Source organism: Elaeis guineensis, chromosome 14, assembly GCF_000442705.2.
Source record: "Elaeis guineensis isolate ETL-2024a chromosome 14, EG11, whole genome shotgun sequence".
In the NCBI taxonomy this organism is placed as follows: domain Eukaryota; kingdom Viridiplantae; phylum Streptophyta; class Magnoliopsida; order Arecales; family Arecaceae; genus Elaeis; species Elaeis guineensis.
This window is the reverse complement of record NC_026006.2, coordinates 65,178,893-65,198,249: the sequence shown is the minus strand read 5'-3', so window position 1 is coordinate 65,198,249 and position 19,357 is coordinate 65,178,893. Positions and strand designations below refer to the sequence as shown.

General features: G+C 37.2%; 2 protein-coding genes across 2 annotated transcripts; both read left to right on the top strand.

Annotated features, from left to right (window-relative positions):
* The first annotated feature begins 3,837 nt into the window (after nt 1-3,837).
* LOC105057085 (dnaJ protein P58IPK homolog B) lies at nt 3,838-13,312 on the top strand. Its single transcript, XM_010939540.3, has 9 exons — nt 3,838-4,049; nt 6,571-6,736; nt 7,602-7,803; nt 7,906-8,066; nt 8,222-8,315; nt 8,407-8,619; nt 11,353-11,433; nt 11,803-12,021; nt 12,747-13,312. The coding sequence occupies exons 1-9, from the start codon at nt 3,950-3,952 to the stop codon at nt 12,942-12,944; spliced, it is 1,434 nt and encodes a 477-aa protein (XP_010937842.2). The 5' UTR covers nt 3,838-3,949; the 3' UTR covers nt 12,945-13,312.
* Nucleotides 13,313-15,508: 2,196 nt separating this feature from the next.
* On the top strand, nt 15,509-16,482 carry LOC105057086 (fasciclin-like arabinogalactan protein 12). Its single transcript, XM_010939541.2, has one exon. The coding sequence runs from the start codon at nt 15,649-15,651 to the stop codon at nt 16,378-16,380; it is 732 nt and encodes a 243-aa protein (XP_010937843.1). The 5' UTR covers nt 15,509-15,648; the 3' UTR covers nt 16,381-16,482.
* Nucleotides 16,483-19,357: the final 2,875 nt, after the last annotated feature.

Genomic DNA, 19,357 nt, shown 5'->3' with positions numbered 1-19,357 from the left:
CCCTGACATCCTGCCCACCGACTTTCTCTGCCTCCTCTTCCATCTCTTCCCCTCTCTCTCTTCTCACATCTCACGGAGGATCACGGAGCTTGAGAGGCCTCGACGGGTCACCATTGGCCACCGTGCGTCTTTTCCTTTCCTTCTCTCTCTTCCTCTCTTTTTTTCTTCCTTGTTCTATTTGCATTGGCTTTCCAAATCAACTGCGCGAACCGTACTAGTTAGCTGCTGGTACGGTTTGGCATGTCCGAATTCCACTGTTTAGCGGCCGATATGATTCTCGAACACACTTGCACCTTCTTTGAATCCACACCTTTCTTAGAAACCCAGGCATCTAGATGATTTTTCTTGGCAATTCCTAGTGCTCTAAAAATTGAGGAACATACTCCTGAGATTCAAGTACAGTGAAAGCCCAGGTGAGATTGGGTGCCAAGCACTAGCTGTAGGGGCGCTGGTTCTTGTAAAGTGCCAGCTACCTTGATGGTAAGGCCTTTTGGTGGTTATATTCAGACTTGGGAAGTGATTTTGGTGTACCTTCAAAAAAAAAGGAACTGAGTAGCCAAAGATCATTAAATTTTAATATTTCCTCTCTTGTTTTGCTGCCTTTTCCCCTATTTGCTGTAGGAAAACCTTTGAGCAGAGAATATACGTCATCGCTCCTCGTATTCACTGTTCCATGCATCCTAGCAAGTCAGCCATAAAGCCTATCACAAAAAACGGCTGTAGCTGAAAAATTTTGGCACAGAACGAAAATTTTGGGAGTATGCATGGTTGTTTGGATATTATGAAAGAGTTTGCATAAAGCTATTTTATGCATTATTCTATGGAAGTCTGCTTTCTTTTTTCTTCAATAGTAGTATGATGCATCTACAAAGCTAATCTGCGAGCTCTTTGCTCTTTCCGGACTTCTGTCATATTGCTCTAAATATCCAGTAATCTTTGATCTATTTTATATGGAATACTGTGGACCTGTATATTTCGCTCAGTTTCATGTGCGTGCTGCAAAATGAGTTGTCCCGATGCCTACAGCTCTACATTCAGGGCTTTCTCATCGAAGTGGCAGAAAATTGAGTTTTCTGCATTATATGACCGATTGAGAGGATGCTCTCAGATCTTTAGCAGGCTCCTCCTGGTTGTTTCCATCGTGACCACTTGCAACTTCAGGGAATTGAATTGATGTTATGCATCACATTCGATATTTCTATGCTTGAGATTTTTCATGTTGGTGGCGCCATCTTCATCAATACTGTTTGTCACCTGTAACTTCAGAGCTAATGGTTGAGGATTGAAGTGACACTTAAGAAGGTGAATTGCATGGCTCTTAAATTAGCATAGTTTCTACCATTAGCAATTTTTGACTGATTGCAAATTAGACAGATGGTGTTTCTCGCCATGAACGCGGTAAACGCAATCCAGTGAAATATCCTCTCGTTGGTTTCTATTTTTTATCTTGATTATTATTGCGGTCAAAGATTTATAGTTCGGATAGATCGATTTCAACTTTCATATTGTCTGTTTTAATTTCTGGCATTATTGTAAAGAGTTATACGATTTTGTTCTTTAAATGATGTCCTACGTAGGAGAGAAAATCTCATCTTATATAAGTTAGAATTTTTGATTTGCAATCAATGTTGAGATTAATGATGTGCAAGATTTTGTATTTATATTATAATATAGTTTTTGATCAAAAAAAATTTTGTACAAGATTGTGGAGGTTTATAATAGACGTTAATATTGCGGTCAAGAGTTTATGATTTGGATGAATAAATATTGAGTTTATGACTTGGATGGATAAGTATCTACTGTAACTTCTGGCATCATGGTACAGGGTCACAGTTCTGTCTTTTTTAAAAGAATAAAACAATAATTGTTATATGAATCTCTTGAATCATTTTAAGTATTTCTGAAAAAAAAATATTTTAATTATTTTATTTTATTATTAAAATTAGTGCTCGAAAAAGTTTGCAGGATTGTGTACGGTGAACGTTGCGAGGCCACCTTTTCCAATTTATCAGCCTCGAGGTGAGCCGCAACTCCCTAATGTGCGGTGCACATCTAGCCGTATTCAACGTACCTGAAAATCCTTGTTGAACCTAATTGCCAATCTGTCGACTTACGACAGCTTTTTGGTAGGCCGTAATTTTTCTGTGCACCACAGCGGTGTAGAAAATTCGGTATAGAATGCATCAGTCATCTGTTTGATTCGTATAATTATTATTTTTAATATATATTTAATATTTATAAATTAATTTTTTTATTTAAAAATTTTATATAATAAAAATATTTTGATTTTTTTAAAAAAATATGATATTCTATATCTATATTACGATATTCTGTAATGATAATATATATAGGATGTTATAATTTTTTTTAAAAAATATAAATATTTTCGTCATTTAAAATTTTCAAACGAAAAAATTATATTAAATATATATTAAAAAATAAATTTTTAGATCATTTTATGATATGATATTCTGTATTATATTATATCACAGAATGTTAATTTTTTTTTTAAAATATAAAAATATTTTTATTATATAAAATTATTATATATAAAAATTAATCTGTAGGTATTAAATATATGATAAAAAATAATAATTACATAAGCCAATCGGAAGAGATAGTGCATCAGGAAATTTTCTCTTCTGATAGGATGAGTACATGGCGGCCTCTTTGGTCTGAATGGACTTTGCCATTTTGGATGTCTCGATCTACAGCACTAACAGTGAGGCTATGTGTAGGGGGGTGAAAGAGGTTTTTTTGTTGAACATGTAGGGAGGTGAGTCTACTAAAGCTAGACTTATGACATAATTATAATAAAATTGAGAGCTTATTTCTAGTTGAGAAGTGCCATGTTGGCTTGGTGGCTAGTTTAACTATGGTTTGGGTTTTCACATTTGCATATTAACTAAAAACCGCTCCAAATTCTAAATTTTATGATCGGCATTCTTGAATTATACTACGATGAAATTGACAAAGTCAAATCCCAAGTAGTCAGGGCTTTGGTTTCTGTATTGTAAAATCTTTATGACATTAATATATAAATTTAAATTCCAATCACACTTAAGATTAGATAGATTAGAGTGCATGCATGAGCCAAGACCTAACTTGAGCAAACCTTTTGCCAGATTCAAGCAACTGAAGACATGATCGTACCTGACTCGCGCATTGGTCCCAACCTTTTCCAATCTCCTTTGTAGTGTCACCAACGCCCTCAAAGCCATCTAGTTTCCAAATTAGTGACTACATAACGAAGATTTCAGGTGTCATGAAATCCAAACGTTTTTTTTTTTTTTGCTTGGTGCTGTAAATCATGGAACATGCGTTAACCCGGACACTCCAATAACCATATAATTATCACATAGTGATCCAATATCAAGCACTCCAGATAGAAAATAATCACATAAAGGAATCTTTAGGAATGACCAATATTTTTGTTAGCTTTACAACTATCAACCATATAATGAGGCTTGTTATACTTCAATTAGCATATTTCAAGATTTTTCAAGAGGGTACACTGCCACAACCGAGCCCAATTGCTTCAAATCTATTTTAAGTGGGCTGGTCTTGTGACAAACGAACGCCTGGTTTTCCCCTGGATCGCAATACTAACCCTTGTATTTCACGAATTCCCGATTGCGCGTCATCCACCGTGCACGTGCTCTGAGAGTTGCGTTGGTCTACTTGGGCGTGGTCCAGGTAATAATTTCTTGCGAAATTGTCCGATATGAATCCACGTGGCACACAATCATTGGTGTTTTTGACGTGTATGTTGAGAATACGGAGTACCGACCAGTCGGATAAATATTCCCCCGTCCGTTGCCAAATTGGGTCCCGAAACTGAAACGGAGGGGGCGAACAAATAAAAAGCCGGCGGGTGGGCGGGTCTTCGTTTAGGCATTTGGATTTGAGGCTTTCTTCTTCTCTCTGCCTTGGAAACGGGAAGGAAAGGATGGCGGCGGGGTTCTCCGGCTCCGGGGGACTGGTCGTCGTGCCTCTTCTAGTGTTCTACTTGTCCTGTTCCTCCCAACCGCCGTTCGTCTCTGGCCAAGGTAGGTCCTTTGCACCCCGGTCTTATGAATCTATTGGGATTTCGTTTTCATGAGTTGATTCGGGATCGATATAGATGATCTTTATGTTAGATTGCTGTAACTTGGATGGTACTTTTTAGGAAACGATTCCGTCCGAGAAGAGGGTGATATAACGCTTTGGATCTTTGAATTTTCGCTGTTTTTAGGTTTCTTTAAATCTGAAAGAAAGAAGTAAAAAAAAAGGATGAATCTTGATTATTGAAACTCTGGATTCCTAATTCTCGATTTTCTTGATTCAAGTCGATCTGGTCAATGCTTTACCATTGTTCTTCATTGGACAGTTTATACAACTGCGTTGGTTGTTCGTTTGTTGATATGGCATGATTTCAGTGTTCTCAACGTACCGGGATGGATTAGAAACTTTTGAGATTGGAAATTAAGGGCGTAGGCTGACCTTGTCTACTGCCACTGGTTTATTTTGATCGGGAAGGAAGGGATGCTGGTATTGGGAGGCTAAGATCACTTGGTTTTGCATTCTGGGTTGAGGTTTGGAAACTGTTTTCATACTGGGATATTTGTGTGATAATACAATTTCTGTGATCTCTAGGATCTTGCTTTCTATTTACTTTCTTGGTACATAACTCTGTTGTATAGGATCTCTATGATCTCTAGAATCTTGCTTTTTCTCATACTCAAATTCTCTCCCATACCTTTTCCTGATTCAAGTAACTTTTCATAGGCCTCTAACCTAATCCTGGAAACTAGCTAACGTGGTTAAAAATGAAGCCTTAGGTGTTTCTTGTCTTCACCTTCCCGAGACATATCTAACTGCCTTGCAGCAAGAGGGTACCACTAGAAGCACTCGAAGATTTTATGTCAGCAATCCCTTTGTGCCAAACCTAGCTAACATGGCTAAATATGAAGTCTTAGGGGTTGCTTGTCTTCACCATCCCAAGACATACGTAACTGCATTGCAGCAACAGGATACTGGATTTCATGTCAGCAGACATGGTTAAATTCAAAGCCTCAGGGGTTGCCTGTCTTCACCTCCCCAAGACATTTAACTGCCTCACAGCAAGAGGATACCGCTAGAACACTCAATGATTTCATGTCAGCAAACATGGTTGCTATGAAGCCATAGGGGTTACCTCTCTTCACCTCCCCAAGATGATTAACTGCTTTGCAGAAAGAGGATACTGCTGCTAGAAGCACTAAAAGATTTCATGTCAGCAAACATTGTTAAATATGAAGCCTCAAGATTTGCTTTTTTTCTTCACAGCTAGAGGATAGCACTAAAAGCACTCAAAGATTTCATTTCAGAAATTTCCTTGGGCCTTGAGCATTTGGAATTTCATACACCTAGGTACAACTTGAGCATACTTTTATGCAAGCAGTGGACCATCTACATTTCCTCCCTCAGGGTTTTGTTTCATGCTTAAAAATGGCAAGGTGTTGTAACTAATCACTCCCTTCTGCCTTTGTAAACCCCCCCTTTTTTGCATCAATTCATTTTGTCAACTTCATGCCCTCTCTTTATGTAATCCGCCCAATGTTACCTGGATAGTTCAAATTCTGAGTTTTTGCTGTATCTGGACACTTAAGACACTTGGACACATCGTTACTCTTCTTGACATTTCAAATCAGTCCACCATTATATCATAATAGTTACATCTTAACTTTTGGCACTTATACCTAGAAATTTATGAGCATGGTATGCCATACCGGTTGGCATCGGTGCATACCGAGCATACTATACCCTATCGGTGTCAAATTGGCATGTGGCATGGGGGATGTACTGAGTGTCCATATGCTGAACTGACCGTCCTACCAAGCATACCGACACTGTACCAAGAAGTTTCCGGTATGTGGTCTGGTGTCGAGATGGTGAACCTTGTTTATAAGTCTAACATTGTAATAGCAAAATTTTACAAATTCTATTGAATTGCCAAGCAATTGGTCAAACAAATTAGTCTTCATACACATACATGTGTACATATCCATAAAACATATCTAATTGGTATTAGACGTATCCAATTTTTTGGGAAGATTCCATGTTCAATTTTGATAAATGTGTCATGTGTCCTGGTAACATTGAACTCCACCTATAAAGCCTTGTAATAAGATTAGGAAGTCAACCAGCAAAATCTGATTCATGCACATAGAGCTTATCATGGGAAGTTCCTTCTTTTGTTTTAATAATGCATTCTATTGAGTGAAGCAATCTTACAAATGGGCACTGTCCATTTGCAGCATTGAGAACTTGAATCCACTATTCTATATCATGTACGCATTTGAAAATAGTTTTAGGTTTTAATAACTTTTCTAATTAGATTATATGAAAAATAATATAGAATGCTAGTTTCTGGACATTTTGTACCATTTTTTCCTCTTTAAAGATCATACCATTTTTCACAAACTAATGTCAATGGACTTTTTCTTTATTTGTACTAAGAAATGTTAATTGTCTATACAGTTGTTTTTTCAAATTTTGTGATGGATATGTTGATATTTTTTATATTATATTGATTTGTCTAATATGCAGAAAGCCAACAAGATGATGCTGTTAGTTTATTGAAAAGAGCTTCTGACATGATAAAGGTGAAGCAGTATACTGATGCGCATAGACTTCTCAGTGCTGCAATAGAAGCAAATCCAAATCTTTCGGAAGCTTATTCACAGCGTGCATCTGTTCTTCGTCACTTATGCAGGTGCTTTTCTGCTGTATGTAATTTTTGACAACATTTTTATTTATTTGAAATGTTTGACTTTTTGTTTGCAATGTAGAATTCATCAAAATGAGTGGGGAAGAGTGTGATTTCATTTGCTCTTTTTTTCCCTTCACGTTTCTATGCCAGAGGCTTGAGGTCATTTATATGAATTCAATGAACTTGTCAATTCAGAAGTTATCAGTCTGATAACAGTTTATGCATGTCCAACATGATGTAATTTTGCTTGGGTTCCTAAGGTACGGGCATAAAATTCTTAACATATGGATTTGATAACTCCAAGTATGGATTCAAGTAGCTATACAGAAAGATTGAACTATCAATTTTACCTTCATTTAAAACCTGTGCATGTTGCCATTAATGCATGGAGCTGAATAATATGACATTATTCTTCGTTTGAAAAGGGTTGAAGTCAACTTGAAGGTTTTCTGAAGTCGAGATACTAAAGACTTTGAGTACATTAATGGAATACCAGTACATAGCAAATATTGTATGTAAAAAATGTGTGGTAGCATGGTTTATGTGGTGTGCTTGATATAGTACAAAGATTCGGCTCCCCCACCCCCCCCTATATATATATATATATATATATATATATATATATATATATAATTGACCCATGCTTCATGACTACATAACTGACCATATGCAATAGGCACTCTCATGTCTCATACTAAAGTAAATGTATATTAATTGATAATATAAAGGACAATGTTATTAAAAAGAAAAAGAAATTGTTTAGTTGGGAAGATTTAATCTGACAGAATTGTCTTTAGGGCATGTCTGGCTTGTGCAAAAAACTATGATTTTAAAATAAATGCTACCTAACTCACGTGTTCTGATGTAGATTTGAGGAATCTGAGAAAAACTATAAAAAATTTCTAGAGCTAAAACCTGGGACGTCTTCAATGGAGAAGGAGCTCTCTCAATTATTGCAGGCCCAAAGTGCACTGGACTCGGCATACAATTATTTTGAGTCTGGTGATTTTTCAAAGGCTTTGGATTATATTGACAAAATTGTCCTCGTCTTTTCTCCAGGATGCTTACGGGTACTTTTTATGGATCACTGATGTTTGTCTGTGCTTGTTAAAATAGATATGGATTGTACCAATAAGCTGCAGTCTTACTTCAGTAAGACATGTCCTTTGCAGGCAAAAATTCTCAAGGTGAAATTGTTGTTAGCACTGAAAGACTACTCAAGTGCTATTTCAGAGACTGGATACATACTTAAACAAGATGAAGATAATTTGGAGGCACTGCTGCTTCGTGGTCGTGCTTATTATTATCTCTCAGACCATGATGTTGCTACAAGGTTTGATTTATGAAACTTCTGATACAGATATATGTTAAACATTTCAAACTTTATGTGTTAGATGTGCACTCTTTTTCCACTTTGCTGCAATGATGTTCTCCTGTTTTTTAAGCTGCAGTACTATATCTATATTGGTAACTATGCATCTTGTTCAGGCACTTTCAGAAGGGACTCCGTCTAGATCCAGAACATAGTGAACTGAAGAAAGCATATTTTGGATTAAAAAATCTCCTAAAGAAGACCAAGAGTGTAAGGCTATTATTCTGGAGCTTATATGTGAATCTGAAGATTGCCATTTTACTGTATATTCATTAAGTGTAAGTTGATGGGACTATTGCAGGCAGAAGACAATGCTGCAATGGGCAAGCTACGATTGGCTGTTGAGGATTTCAAGGCTGCCCTTGCAATGGACCCCAGTCACAGTGCTTATAATGTACATCTTCACCTTGGTTTATGTAAGGTCTTGGTTCAACTTGGCAGAGGAAAAGATGCTATCAAAAGTTGCACAGATGCACTTGAGATTGATGGAGAGCTTGTTGAAGCATTGGTTCAGGTTTGCTATGGCATTTCAAACTTCAGTATCTTCTGGGAATGCTTTGATTAGTCTTTCTGAAGTAAATGCATCTTAAGCCTTAATTGGATTTGGTTGGATTGGGGGGCCTGAAAACTTATGATATCTAGATGCTAACCTCATTGGGTATGTTTTAGCCCTATAGTAGTGCCATCAGCTATCCTAGTGCCATTGGGTCTAGACAATGAAGCAAATCTTTGTTCAAGACCGATGCAGTAATCAGCATAAATATCCATGTATTATGCTGTGAATCTTATGAAGACATTTCATAAAAGGTTAAGAAGTCCAGTTCCAAATAGTAATGGGTCTTGTATAAGGACAGTTTGTTTATGAGATACAAACTTGTGCAGAGGGAACTTCAGGCGTTGGCAAGCCAGTTTCTATCCCAGCTCTCAATTTAGGGATGTGAGCATAATGACTATAAGCTTATGTATCCTTGACAGTTATAGACTTGGCTTACCCTAATTCGTCTGGAAAGTCGACCTAATTGTTGCATACCCCTATGTATGCTCACCATTATGCCTTGAGATGATTCTTTATTATTCACAACCAGAAAACCTGCAGTATTTCATTAATTTTGACTGTCACAATCTGTTGTAGTTGTACCCGGAGTGCTTAAAAATAATGTAGCCTCCATTTAGTTGGTTGTGTTGGTGAAGCAACATGGCTATAACCATAACCATTGAGCCTTTTCTGAACTATTTGGAGAAGAGTTATTGACATATTTTTATGACCGGCTGTCTAACCTGGCATCAACTCTCCTCCTTTCTCATCCAGGCTTGGGACCAGCCACGGTGGTGGCAATTTTTCCTCCAACCTCCTATCTGGCATTGCTTTTGCTAAAGGTGGCTTTGCTGCATCATTTTATTATAAGCACCCATCTGATATGTCCCTTCATAATAATCACTCCCCCCTTAGTCAAATTCTGTTCATTTTACTTCCAGTAATCAGATAATTTTTTCAAATATATGGGTTTGAAACAACTTTAATCTTCTGTTTACTTTTCTCATATGTCATTGTCCTGCTGCAATATTTCTTTTGGAAAAGGATAATGATGGATCAATAGATTTTGAGTTGAAAATGGGTGAGCCATTTCAGCTGAGTATATTTAATCCGAAAGGAAGCTCTTGATTTTTTGCCGCAGTATATTGTAGTTACCCAAACTCTGGAATGCTCCTCCCCAAAGCAAAAGAGTTTGTTTTTCCATATTTGAATGTATGTGCGATTTTTTATGTGATTATGCTTTGGCCATCTAGTAAGCATGCTGCTATATATAGATCAATTTTGTGGCCATGCGTCACCATGTCATGACATAAAACCTATGGGTACATTCCCTAGTTATTATATATGTTTTCTACTCTTCAACTTAACATATTAGAAAGAAATCATGCCAGCATGTAAATGAAGCAATTGTCTATATTCTGTCGGTTTTGAAAAAACCCTCCAGGACCACCTATAAAAACAGCCTAAATCATTTCTGAATACATTCTCGATGTGGTGCCTGCCAATGTAACTCTTCCATCTATTGATAAAACTCTCCACATGTAAATTTGGATAAAAAAAGAAAAACAGTTGCATTCCAAATTTATAATGCTTTGCATGAGTCCTTGGTGTTCATATTTATTAATACACTGTTCATTAGTCAGTGCTGCCATTTTGGTTCTCTCTCCTGATAATGTTTAAGAGAAATAAGATCACATAAGTCCAAACTGTTAGTTTAGTCATCAATTGGCATTAATAAAATTAAGGGAAAGGTCTAGTCCTTAACATTTTACTGGTCGACGGGTCTCACATATCAATCAAGTAATCCTTCCTCTTGAGCCAGACATTCAACACAAGTGTCAAGTACTGGCATCAATCAGCTTTGGTGTGGAATGTGTAAGTAGATTAATTGGAATTTAGACCATCTGATTGATTTTGAAGAAATGAGGTAGTAAAGTTTTATCATAATTGACCTTTGAGGAGCCAGAGATGCAGAGTCAAGTGAACTATACATGTTAAAGTTGAAGTATCTGTCTGTTTTACTGCTTAACATTCTGGACACCAATGCCACCTAGTTAAAATGATATTCACTGTTGTAGAGTTAAAAATAAGGGCCTATACATTAATGGGGCCTTTTGCCTTCTAAATATAGCTGTTTATGGTCCTGCATTTCTTAGATTGTTGCTTGAGAAGACCAAACTGTCGAATCACAATGTAATGGCTTTTTTTATAATACATAAATCTCATGCAAGCAAAATAGGATTAGGACTCTCTGTTATTTGAATCCTTTACTAGCCTAGTGGTGTAAACACCACAAATGTCATTAGTTTTAACAAACTTAGATGATGGAAGTTCTGGAGGTTAAATTTTTGTTGGGCCTTTGCCTTTCTGCTAACATTGAGTGCAGGCATCTTCTATTACTGTTGCTTACAGTTTTATAACTGCTTCATGACTCTGATCCTGTTCTTTTGGAGAAGTTTTTTATGCATCTAAGATGGATGAATCTGTGAAGATACAAAATACTTCTGTGATTAATTTTAATTACTAGTTGGTTCCACCAATTCATGGTCTGCCTGACAGATGTATTAATTGTGAAATAGTAGAGTATGAATATGTCAGAATTGCCTAGCACATCATGAATACCTTTTCTGCAAATTATACATCTACCATGAAAATCTTGTGTGCTTGAAATTGGTGGATATTTATCTGACCGGCCTAGCTGTCTCTCTGCAGCGAGGTGAGGCTAAACTTATAACAGAAGATTGGGAGGGAGCTGTAGAAGATTTAAAAATAGCTGCTCAAAAGTCTCCACAGGTTCGTTATATAATTCAAATTTTCATTGGGCATTATTGGAAATAATGTAACTCTTTTTTTGCTACTAGTTTAGGGGGGAAAAAATCTTCTTTTCCTCTTGTCTAATTTTTGGCTCCCTGCATACTGGACATTTTATTGATCAAAACTCTATTGATTCAATGGTGGTTACAATAGTTTTTGTACTGCTTGATTTAGGAATTAGGGTTCTATAGCATGATTATTATGTGTATCTTGTGCTCTTCTTTATCTGCTTATTGTTTCTCTCATTCTATATGCTCTCTCTATTAAAGTTATTCTTTCCCCTGAACTTGTTTGAAACTAATTTGAATAGATGGACATTTCAGCTTGTAATAATTTACAATTTTTCAGGATATGAGTATTCGAGAAGCACTTTTGAGGGCTGAAAAATCACTGAAGTTAAGCAAACGCAAGGACTGGTACAAAATCCTGGGGGTTCCAAGAACTGCATCTGTTGCAGAGATTAAACGGGCCTACAAGAAACTTGCTTTACAGTGGCATCCAGATAAGAATGTTGATAACAGAGAGGCAGCAGAGGCCCAGTTTCGAGAAATTGCTGCTGCCTATGAGGTAATATAAATATAATATTTAGTGGTAGTCTCGTTTATTGGTCTTTTAGCAGCTGTACTAAGGGTGAATGTCCTGTGCTTTATTGTGTGCCAATTAACCATCTTTTATTTTGATGCATCATATTGATATGAAATTGACTGTGCTTGTATTTGCCCAATGTTGCAACAAAGTTCTAAACAACATTCTCTTCCATCTGTTTTGCAACAAAGAATGCTTAAACTTGTATGTTGTAGTCTGGCTAGGATTTTTTGTTTAGAATTGTTTGAGAAATCTGTCCATATGCTGACAATTAACTTTAGAAGATTAGATAAACCTTGAAAGAACGTAGAAAAGCCAGTAAGATCAGATAAAATACCCTTAGGAGTATGGGGTTATGGGTAGAGTTGAATTTGGTCAAAAAGCTCAACCAGATATTAAGGATCGCTATGGTCTTCAAGCTTTTTGAACATCCTATCTGAAGATATATGATAGTTTGTGACTTTCAAGCACTTGTGGTATCCAAGATGAGGGTGTTTCATTTTATCTGGGATAAGCTATGGCCTGCCTCATTTTATTAAGGTGCTTAGGTTTGCCAAATGTTCTTGCTTCAATTGTCTTATTCAAAATTTGATTTGGAGCGGTTGCTATCATACATTGCATCATATTTCTGTTTTACTTCTGTTTGATTCAGATTCTTTACTTACCTGCTATTCTGAGTTTCTGACTCTTCTAATCTCCCTGCAAAGGTACTTGGTGATGAAGAGAAACGTACAAGATATGACCGAGGTGAGGATGTAGATGACATGGGTATGGGAATGGGAGGTGGAGGTTTTAACCCTTTTGCTGGTGGAGGACAACAATTCACTTTTCACTTTGAAGGTGGATTCCCAGGTGGAGGATTCCCTGGGGGTGGTTTTCCTGGAGGATTTGAGTTCAATTTTTGATCACACCCATGTTATTTCATTCTTTACTCAGTTTCTCGGATGTTTGCTTACCCAAAGAGGTGCTGCAGAAGTCGGAGGTTGAACAACAAAAGGAGTCGAGACAATGGTTTATTTGAGTTGGGTGCTGACTGCTAACAGGTATCAGAGTTTGGAGGAAACACCCAAGTGAGGCTTGTTAGAAATGAGATTGGGAATTAAGTTAGAGGACGTTGCAACCCATTCTGCCAAAGCCCTTGTTGTTTATAACGTATTGATATTTTTGGAAGGTTTCACTTTATTATAATTACTTTCTGGGGATGTCCCAATGGAAATGCTGACTTGTATAGAATTTGCATCAGTAATCACATACAGTTCTTATTCCAGAAGCATGATGGTAGTGCATGCCTTTTTTCTATTTTGCTTTCTCCTATTGGATCATTTGTGTGCTCATGGTTCCATGTTTGATAGATCTTTGACTTGAGGTGGAAGGCAAACCAAGCTGCCTAAGAACTGAAATTTTATCGAACACCCTGTTGTTTTCCTAGAGGGATTTAATCAGGATGCTGGACCACCAGCAGTTGTCTTGCTCTCCTGTGAGGCCCACGGTAATAGGTATCCTCTGGTTGGGAAGAATCCAAGTGTCAATTAGAGTGTCAAACTTCACAACTTGGTTTGCCTTTGGGTTGTTAGAGAGGATTAGTGGTAAGGTGCTAAATTCTCAGAAGAAAATGAGCCTTCTATCAGTCTTATGATGCCCTACCACCTCCCTCGTATGTAAAAGCCCCCAAAGATCATCATCGTTTAGAAAGCAAAATATATTACGATATATCCTAATAATGGACAAGCCAACCCACGCAAGAGGCTTGAGGAATGCTCTAATTCTTTAAGCTGCTGCTTTTTTATAAATAAGCAATAATCAGAACTCATTTTTTGAACTCATTTTTCTTCCAGTGCAGGTTCTCGGAACAAACAAGAGTTACTGCTATCCACAAAATCCTAGATTTCAAGTCCTTTTTCCTAATGTTTTTCCCAGATAAGATACACCGTTCCATTCCGTGTGGTGGAACAAAAGGATCCATTTAACTGTTCATGACATGTAGTTTAAACAGAGATCACATAGTTACATGTTTGACACTAATGAATATATTATTTAGGAGGAAGACAGTAACAAGAAAACATCCATTACTATTAAGAGGAGTAGGTGACTCTCATTTTACGTTTGGTTAGGAGTCTCATTCTGATTCTAAAACGAAATAGGAATGATCTAATTTATCTAAAACTCAATCCACACTCTCTTAAATTCCGATTTTGATCACGAATCAAATACTTTAGAGAATTTAGTGATTTCAATTTTGATTCCAATCCATTCTAATTTTTATTTTAATTCTGAACCAAACACTCTCCTTAACTTAATCTATGGTTAAAGAAGCAAGCGTACGCAGAGGTTCGAACATCAAAAAATGTCATGCCATTACTGTTGGAAAACTTAATCACGATAGCATGCTTCAGACAATCTGACTAAACAGTTTCAACTTCTCATGTCATTCTTTCCAATTTATCACCCATTCGTTTTATTCTCTCTCGTTTTTCATATTTTTTAATCACCATTTAGCATTGCATCCTATCAGAAGCAGCATTGCAACTGCACGTATTATTCTATGGGATCTTTCTGTAATTTTCATATACTTAACAGCAAATTTGCACCATTAAAAATAAAGAACCACACTGGAAACAACAGATATTAGAAAACAAATAGATCCCAAGAGACAAATCATTCTTGTGTTTATTTTCAACATTATAGACTATATGAACTTGTGTAGACAAAAAAATAGATAATGAGAAACAACATACAACACGATTCACTCAAAAAGCTTTACCTGCCTCTTGGTCCAGTATATAACTCAAACAAGACTGTTCCTGATGTGATGATGCAGTATTCTCGGAAGCACGGTGTCTAGCATATGGACACAGGTCAACAATTGAGCAGATCATGAACAGGACCACCCTTTTTGGGAGAATATTAAGGAAAAATAGAAACCATGACAAATTCATCGTTTATGTTATAGCCAAAAAAAAAGAGTCGTGATTTAGCAAGCTGTACTTTTTCCTTCCCTCGTCAGTAACAGAGAAGGTGATATCGCCAACTTCAGGTTCTTTTCTTTAGCAGCAATCAGAAGGCAGTGATCAATTTTTTGGTAGCAAACCACAATATTTATATTTATTTTCATGATGACCAACGATGATTCGCATGACAGCCCAACAAACTACTATTTCCATATTTGAAATCATATCAACAAATTTGTACAGTGAAAATATATAGAAGAAGAGGAGACTAACTGAAGGGTAGAACACAATCCATCTTACACATCAAGAGCATTCAACCTCCCTCTATCATTGCACTGATGCTTTTTGTGAAAGAATCATCGCATCAATGTCAAGGCCATACCTCACTGTATTTGCTAACATTCCAAGCAAACCAGTTGCAGCATCTTATTAAGTTTGGTGCTGGAGACCACTCCACCACCAACCACCTGAGCCCTCCACTCCCTCTTCCCACTACCATATAAGCCCACCGTGGCTGCAGCCACCAGTGCAAAAGAAGAGAGATAGAGAGAGAGAGAGAGAGAGAGAGAGGATAAAGAGAACGCAGCATAAAAGCTGATATCTATAATTCTTCTTTATCCCGTCCCTCTAGAAGCCAGAAAGAAGAGAGCAAGAAAAATCAATGGAACATATCACCATCTATGCCAGTACCCTGCTCTTTCTTCTCCTCACCACTCAAACTTTAGCCCAGCCTGCAGCAGCTCCAGCTCCACCAGGCCCAACAAACATCACCAAAATACTTGAGAAGGCAGGGCAGTTTACTACACTCATTCGGCTGCTTAAGAGCACCCAGGTTGGTGACCAGATCAACAACCAGCTGAACGACTCCAACTCCGGCCTCACTGTTTTCGCACCCACTGACAATGCCTTCTCCAGCCTTTCTTCAGGCACTCTCAACTCCCTCACCGACCAGCAGAAGGTTGCACTGATCCAGTTCCATGTACTTCCTTCCTTCATCTCGATGTCTCAGTTCCAAACAGTGAGCAACCCGCTCCGAACACAGGCAGGCGATGTAACCAATGGGCAGTTCCCACTCAATGTGACAACCGCAGGGAACACGGTGAACATAACAACAGGGATTGACAACACCACGGTGTCCAACACCATCTACTCAGATAACCAGCTGGCTGTGTACCAAGTTGATCAGGTGCTCCTCCCATTGGAAATCTTCAGACCCCAAGCCCCCGCTCCTGCGCCTTCCAAACCTAAAAAGAAAAAGGCCGCTCCTATCGCTGAAGGGCCTTCCAGCACTTCAAAAGACTCGACCTCTGCTGCTGTCACTTTGAATTGGAGTCTATCTGCAGCTGCCATTGCCTTTGCAGCTGCTGTGATTTCTCTCTGGTGGAGTCTCTGAGTGCTACTACTATTCTTTTCTAGCTTTTGCTGAGTGGTGGTCTGTGTCGGGTACGGAGGCTTGCATTTTTCAGGTGTCCTTTAATTTTGCCTTGTTTTATCACTGCCACAGATTTTGTAATGTTATCTCATTTATGTATCTACTAAAATCTAAAATAAAGATGAGAGTAATAACACAAACCTCATGTATTCATATAGCCTCCGAATATCAGAATTAGTTTGGGTTATGAGATCTCTTTGACAAAGTACAGATAACAGATCCGCGTTGGGAAACTCAATAGATAGCTTAACTCCAGTGAAAGATAAGAACGTTTTAGTCAGACTTTGTAGAAAGGAAGTGTAGATTTTGATAACCTGCAGACTTCATTTGCTACCTCAGTGTCAAAGTATCACAAAGTTGTGAGCAGCTGAATGTTAAAAGATTCTAAAGTGCTGGTGATACATAGAAATGGAAGGCAGCAATATCAGCTCCTTTTTTAATATGTACACACTCTGTAACAATCTACAAGAAGGTTGACATAAAGAGCTCTGACATGAGTATTTCAGGATCTATGACTTTTGCAGTCTATAAGTCATTTAACTCTCTGGTAGTTGGTTGAAACTTGCAATCAGCATCCTAGACATCATCTCCTAATACCTGAGACGTTTCTACTGAATCATTCCTAGTGTCATTGCTCTCTCTCTCTCTCCCCTCATATATATATATATATATATATATATATATATATAATGTTCACGTCAACTGAGGATTCAGGATATGATAATTTTAATCCCGTAAGGTGCATCTAGTAGTTCAAATATTAGAGATAGGATATTTGAGACAAAATGCTATACATAATCCATTTACTAATTATAAATTTATAGTACATGGGGAAATTAATATTGAAGAAAATGCTTTACAAAAAATGGTATATATTCATATTGAAAGGAAATGTTTTGAATGGTCGCACTATATGAAAGAATCTCTTGATTGGTTTGATTCTCCATGATTCTTGATTTGCATGATCTTGCCAATAAGGAAGGTTTTGAATTGTTGCACAATATATGAGATTTTTTTAATGAATGTAATCCTCTATGATTCTCTCCAATAAAAGAAAAGTTTTGAATTGTTGCACTATATGAAAAATTACTTAGTTGGCTTGATTTCCATGATCCTTGGTTGCATGATCTTACTGATAAGAAAAGATTTTGAATTATTGCATAATATACGAGATACTCTATGATTCTTAGCAATAGCATGGGCTATTTTCATGATTTGATTTTTTGGCTTCAATAATCTAAATGAAAGCAAAGGTGCAATACAAGGAATTCAATAGTCATTCTCCTATATACCTAAAATATCTGCAAGGATTTTGTACGGCTTACTCTCTACTGGATCTTCAGAGCTTTTCCAGACAGATTTGAATATGGCAGCATAATGGTCATAATATCTTTTAGCTCGGAAGGGTATCATCAACATCAAATTTGATCAACATTTAAGTTTGTCCAATGAATAACATCCATCCAATCAAGAAAGTCTCAAAGTGACATGACCTCCTTAAGATGCCGACTCAGAGATGATAGGATGTGTGCTCAAGTAACCAATGTAATGGCCCAATTTTCCTCAAAAAAAAAAAAGAAAAAGAATTGTAATAGCGATTGTTAAAATAATCACGGATTTGTAGCATGTGTGGCTTATGCACAAACATAGAAAAATTAGGCATGCCATTCTTAGTTTGAAGATGCCAGATTGCTGACATAGCTTGATGAAAAAATTGGAGGACTGATAATAAGCTATCCAAAGGGGTCAGACAGGACCAATGCTTGTGCATTCATTATAACCAACACACCTCAATGTGAGCTGGTTATGGAAATTAATGCAATAAACTGTGATCGAAGACTTGAGATTGGAATGAATGAGGAAAAGGATTCTGACCAACTCAAATAACAAGAATTCCTATTTCATTGAGGTATATGGACAAGGTATCTGCCATTGTATATTACCATGAATCAACAAAAATATAAGGTTTCATGTAATTCATCATGTCTTTCGCTTTAATTATTATGAGCAAAACCTAATGCTGTGGAAAAGCTAGCTAAATAATGAAGAAAGTGACGATCAGATGTTTCATGGTCACCAAAAAGCAATCAAGTTGGTATGAGTTGTCGTAAGTTTTTATTAAGGTATAAGTTGTCAAATTCAAGTTGATGACATGTCATCTTCGAATAACCAATCAGTACATGTACATGGTGTGCAGGTTGTCCTGGCTACCAATCAAGATATCAGTCACAAGGTGCCACTGAGGTCAATGAATTACAGTTCTGAAAAACCTTAAAGGCGCAAACCTGTAACAGCAAAATCCACAGATTATCAACACTAACCTCTATAAGAAATAGATCCAGGCCCCACAAGCTTAGAAAGTATACAATCTTAGCAATGTGTCATGTATGTGTGCAAGGGATGACAAATGAAAAATCCCATGGATCCTGTCATCTGGAGCAAATGCAAAGCTTGGAAAGTTCAAGGCATAAAGATCTTATATAAAACTGAAGGTGAAGCTATTGACAAGTGACAACATGTGTCCTACAACATACATCCTTGATTCATCCATACAAGTAACACTGTCTAAATAATCATACTCTCAAAGCATGAACAAAGTTGACCCAGGCAAGGACATCAATGAATTTAATAGTACAGGAAAATAATAGACATGCTTGTAGAGCATGTCTACAACACATGATATTTGATAAGTTTAACAGATAGGATGAATAAACTAACAAAAAGTTGAGAATGTTGTATTAGATTTGAAAATGTTGTCTAGCCTTGAAGTTTCTCTCCATAGACAAGTTGCCCACACCTTTCAAAAGCTTTTTCTAGAGGAATCCCTGACCAAGTTATAACCACTGCAACAATCACTGCCCAACTCTTGATTAAACATTCTAACTGCTCCACTCTTTATCTTTGTAGCTAATCTCAAGCTTGTTGTTCCAGTACTCAA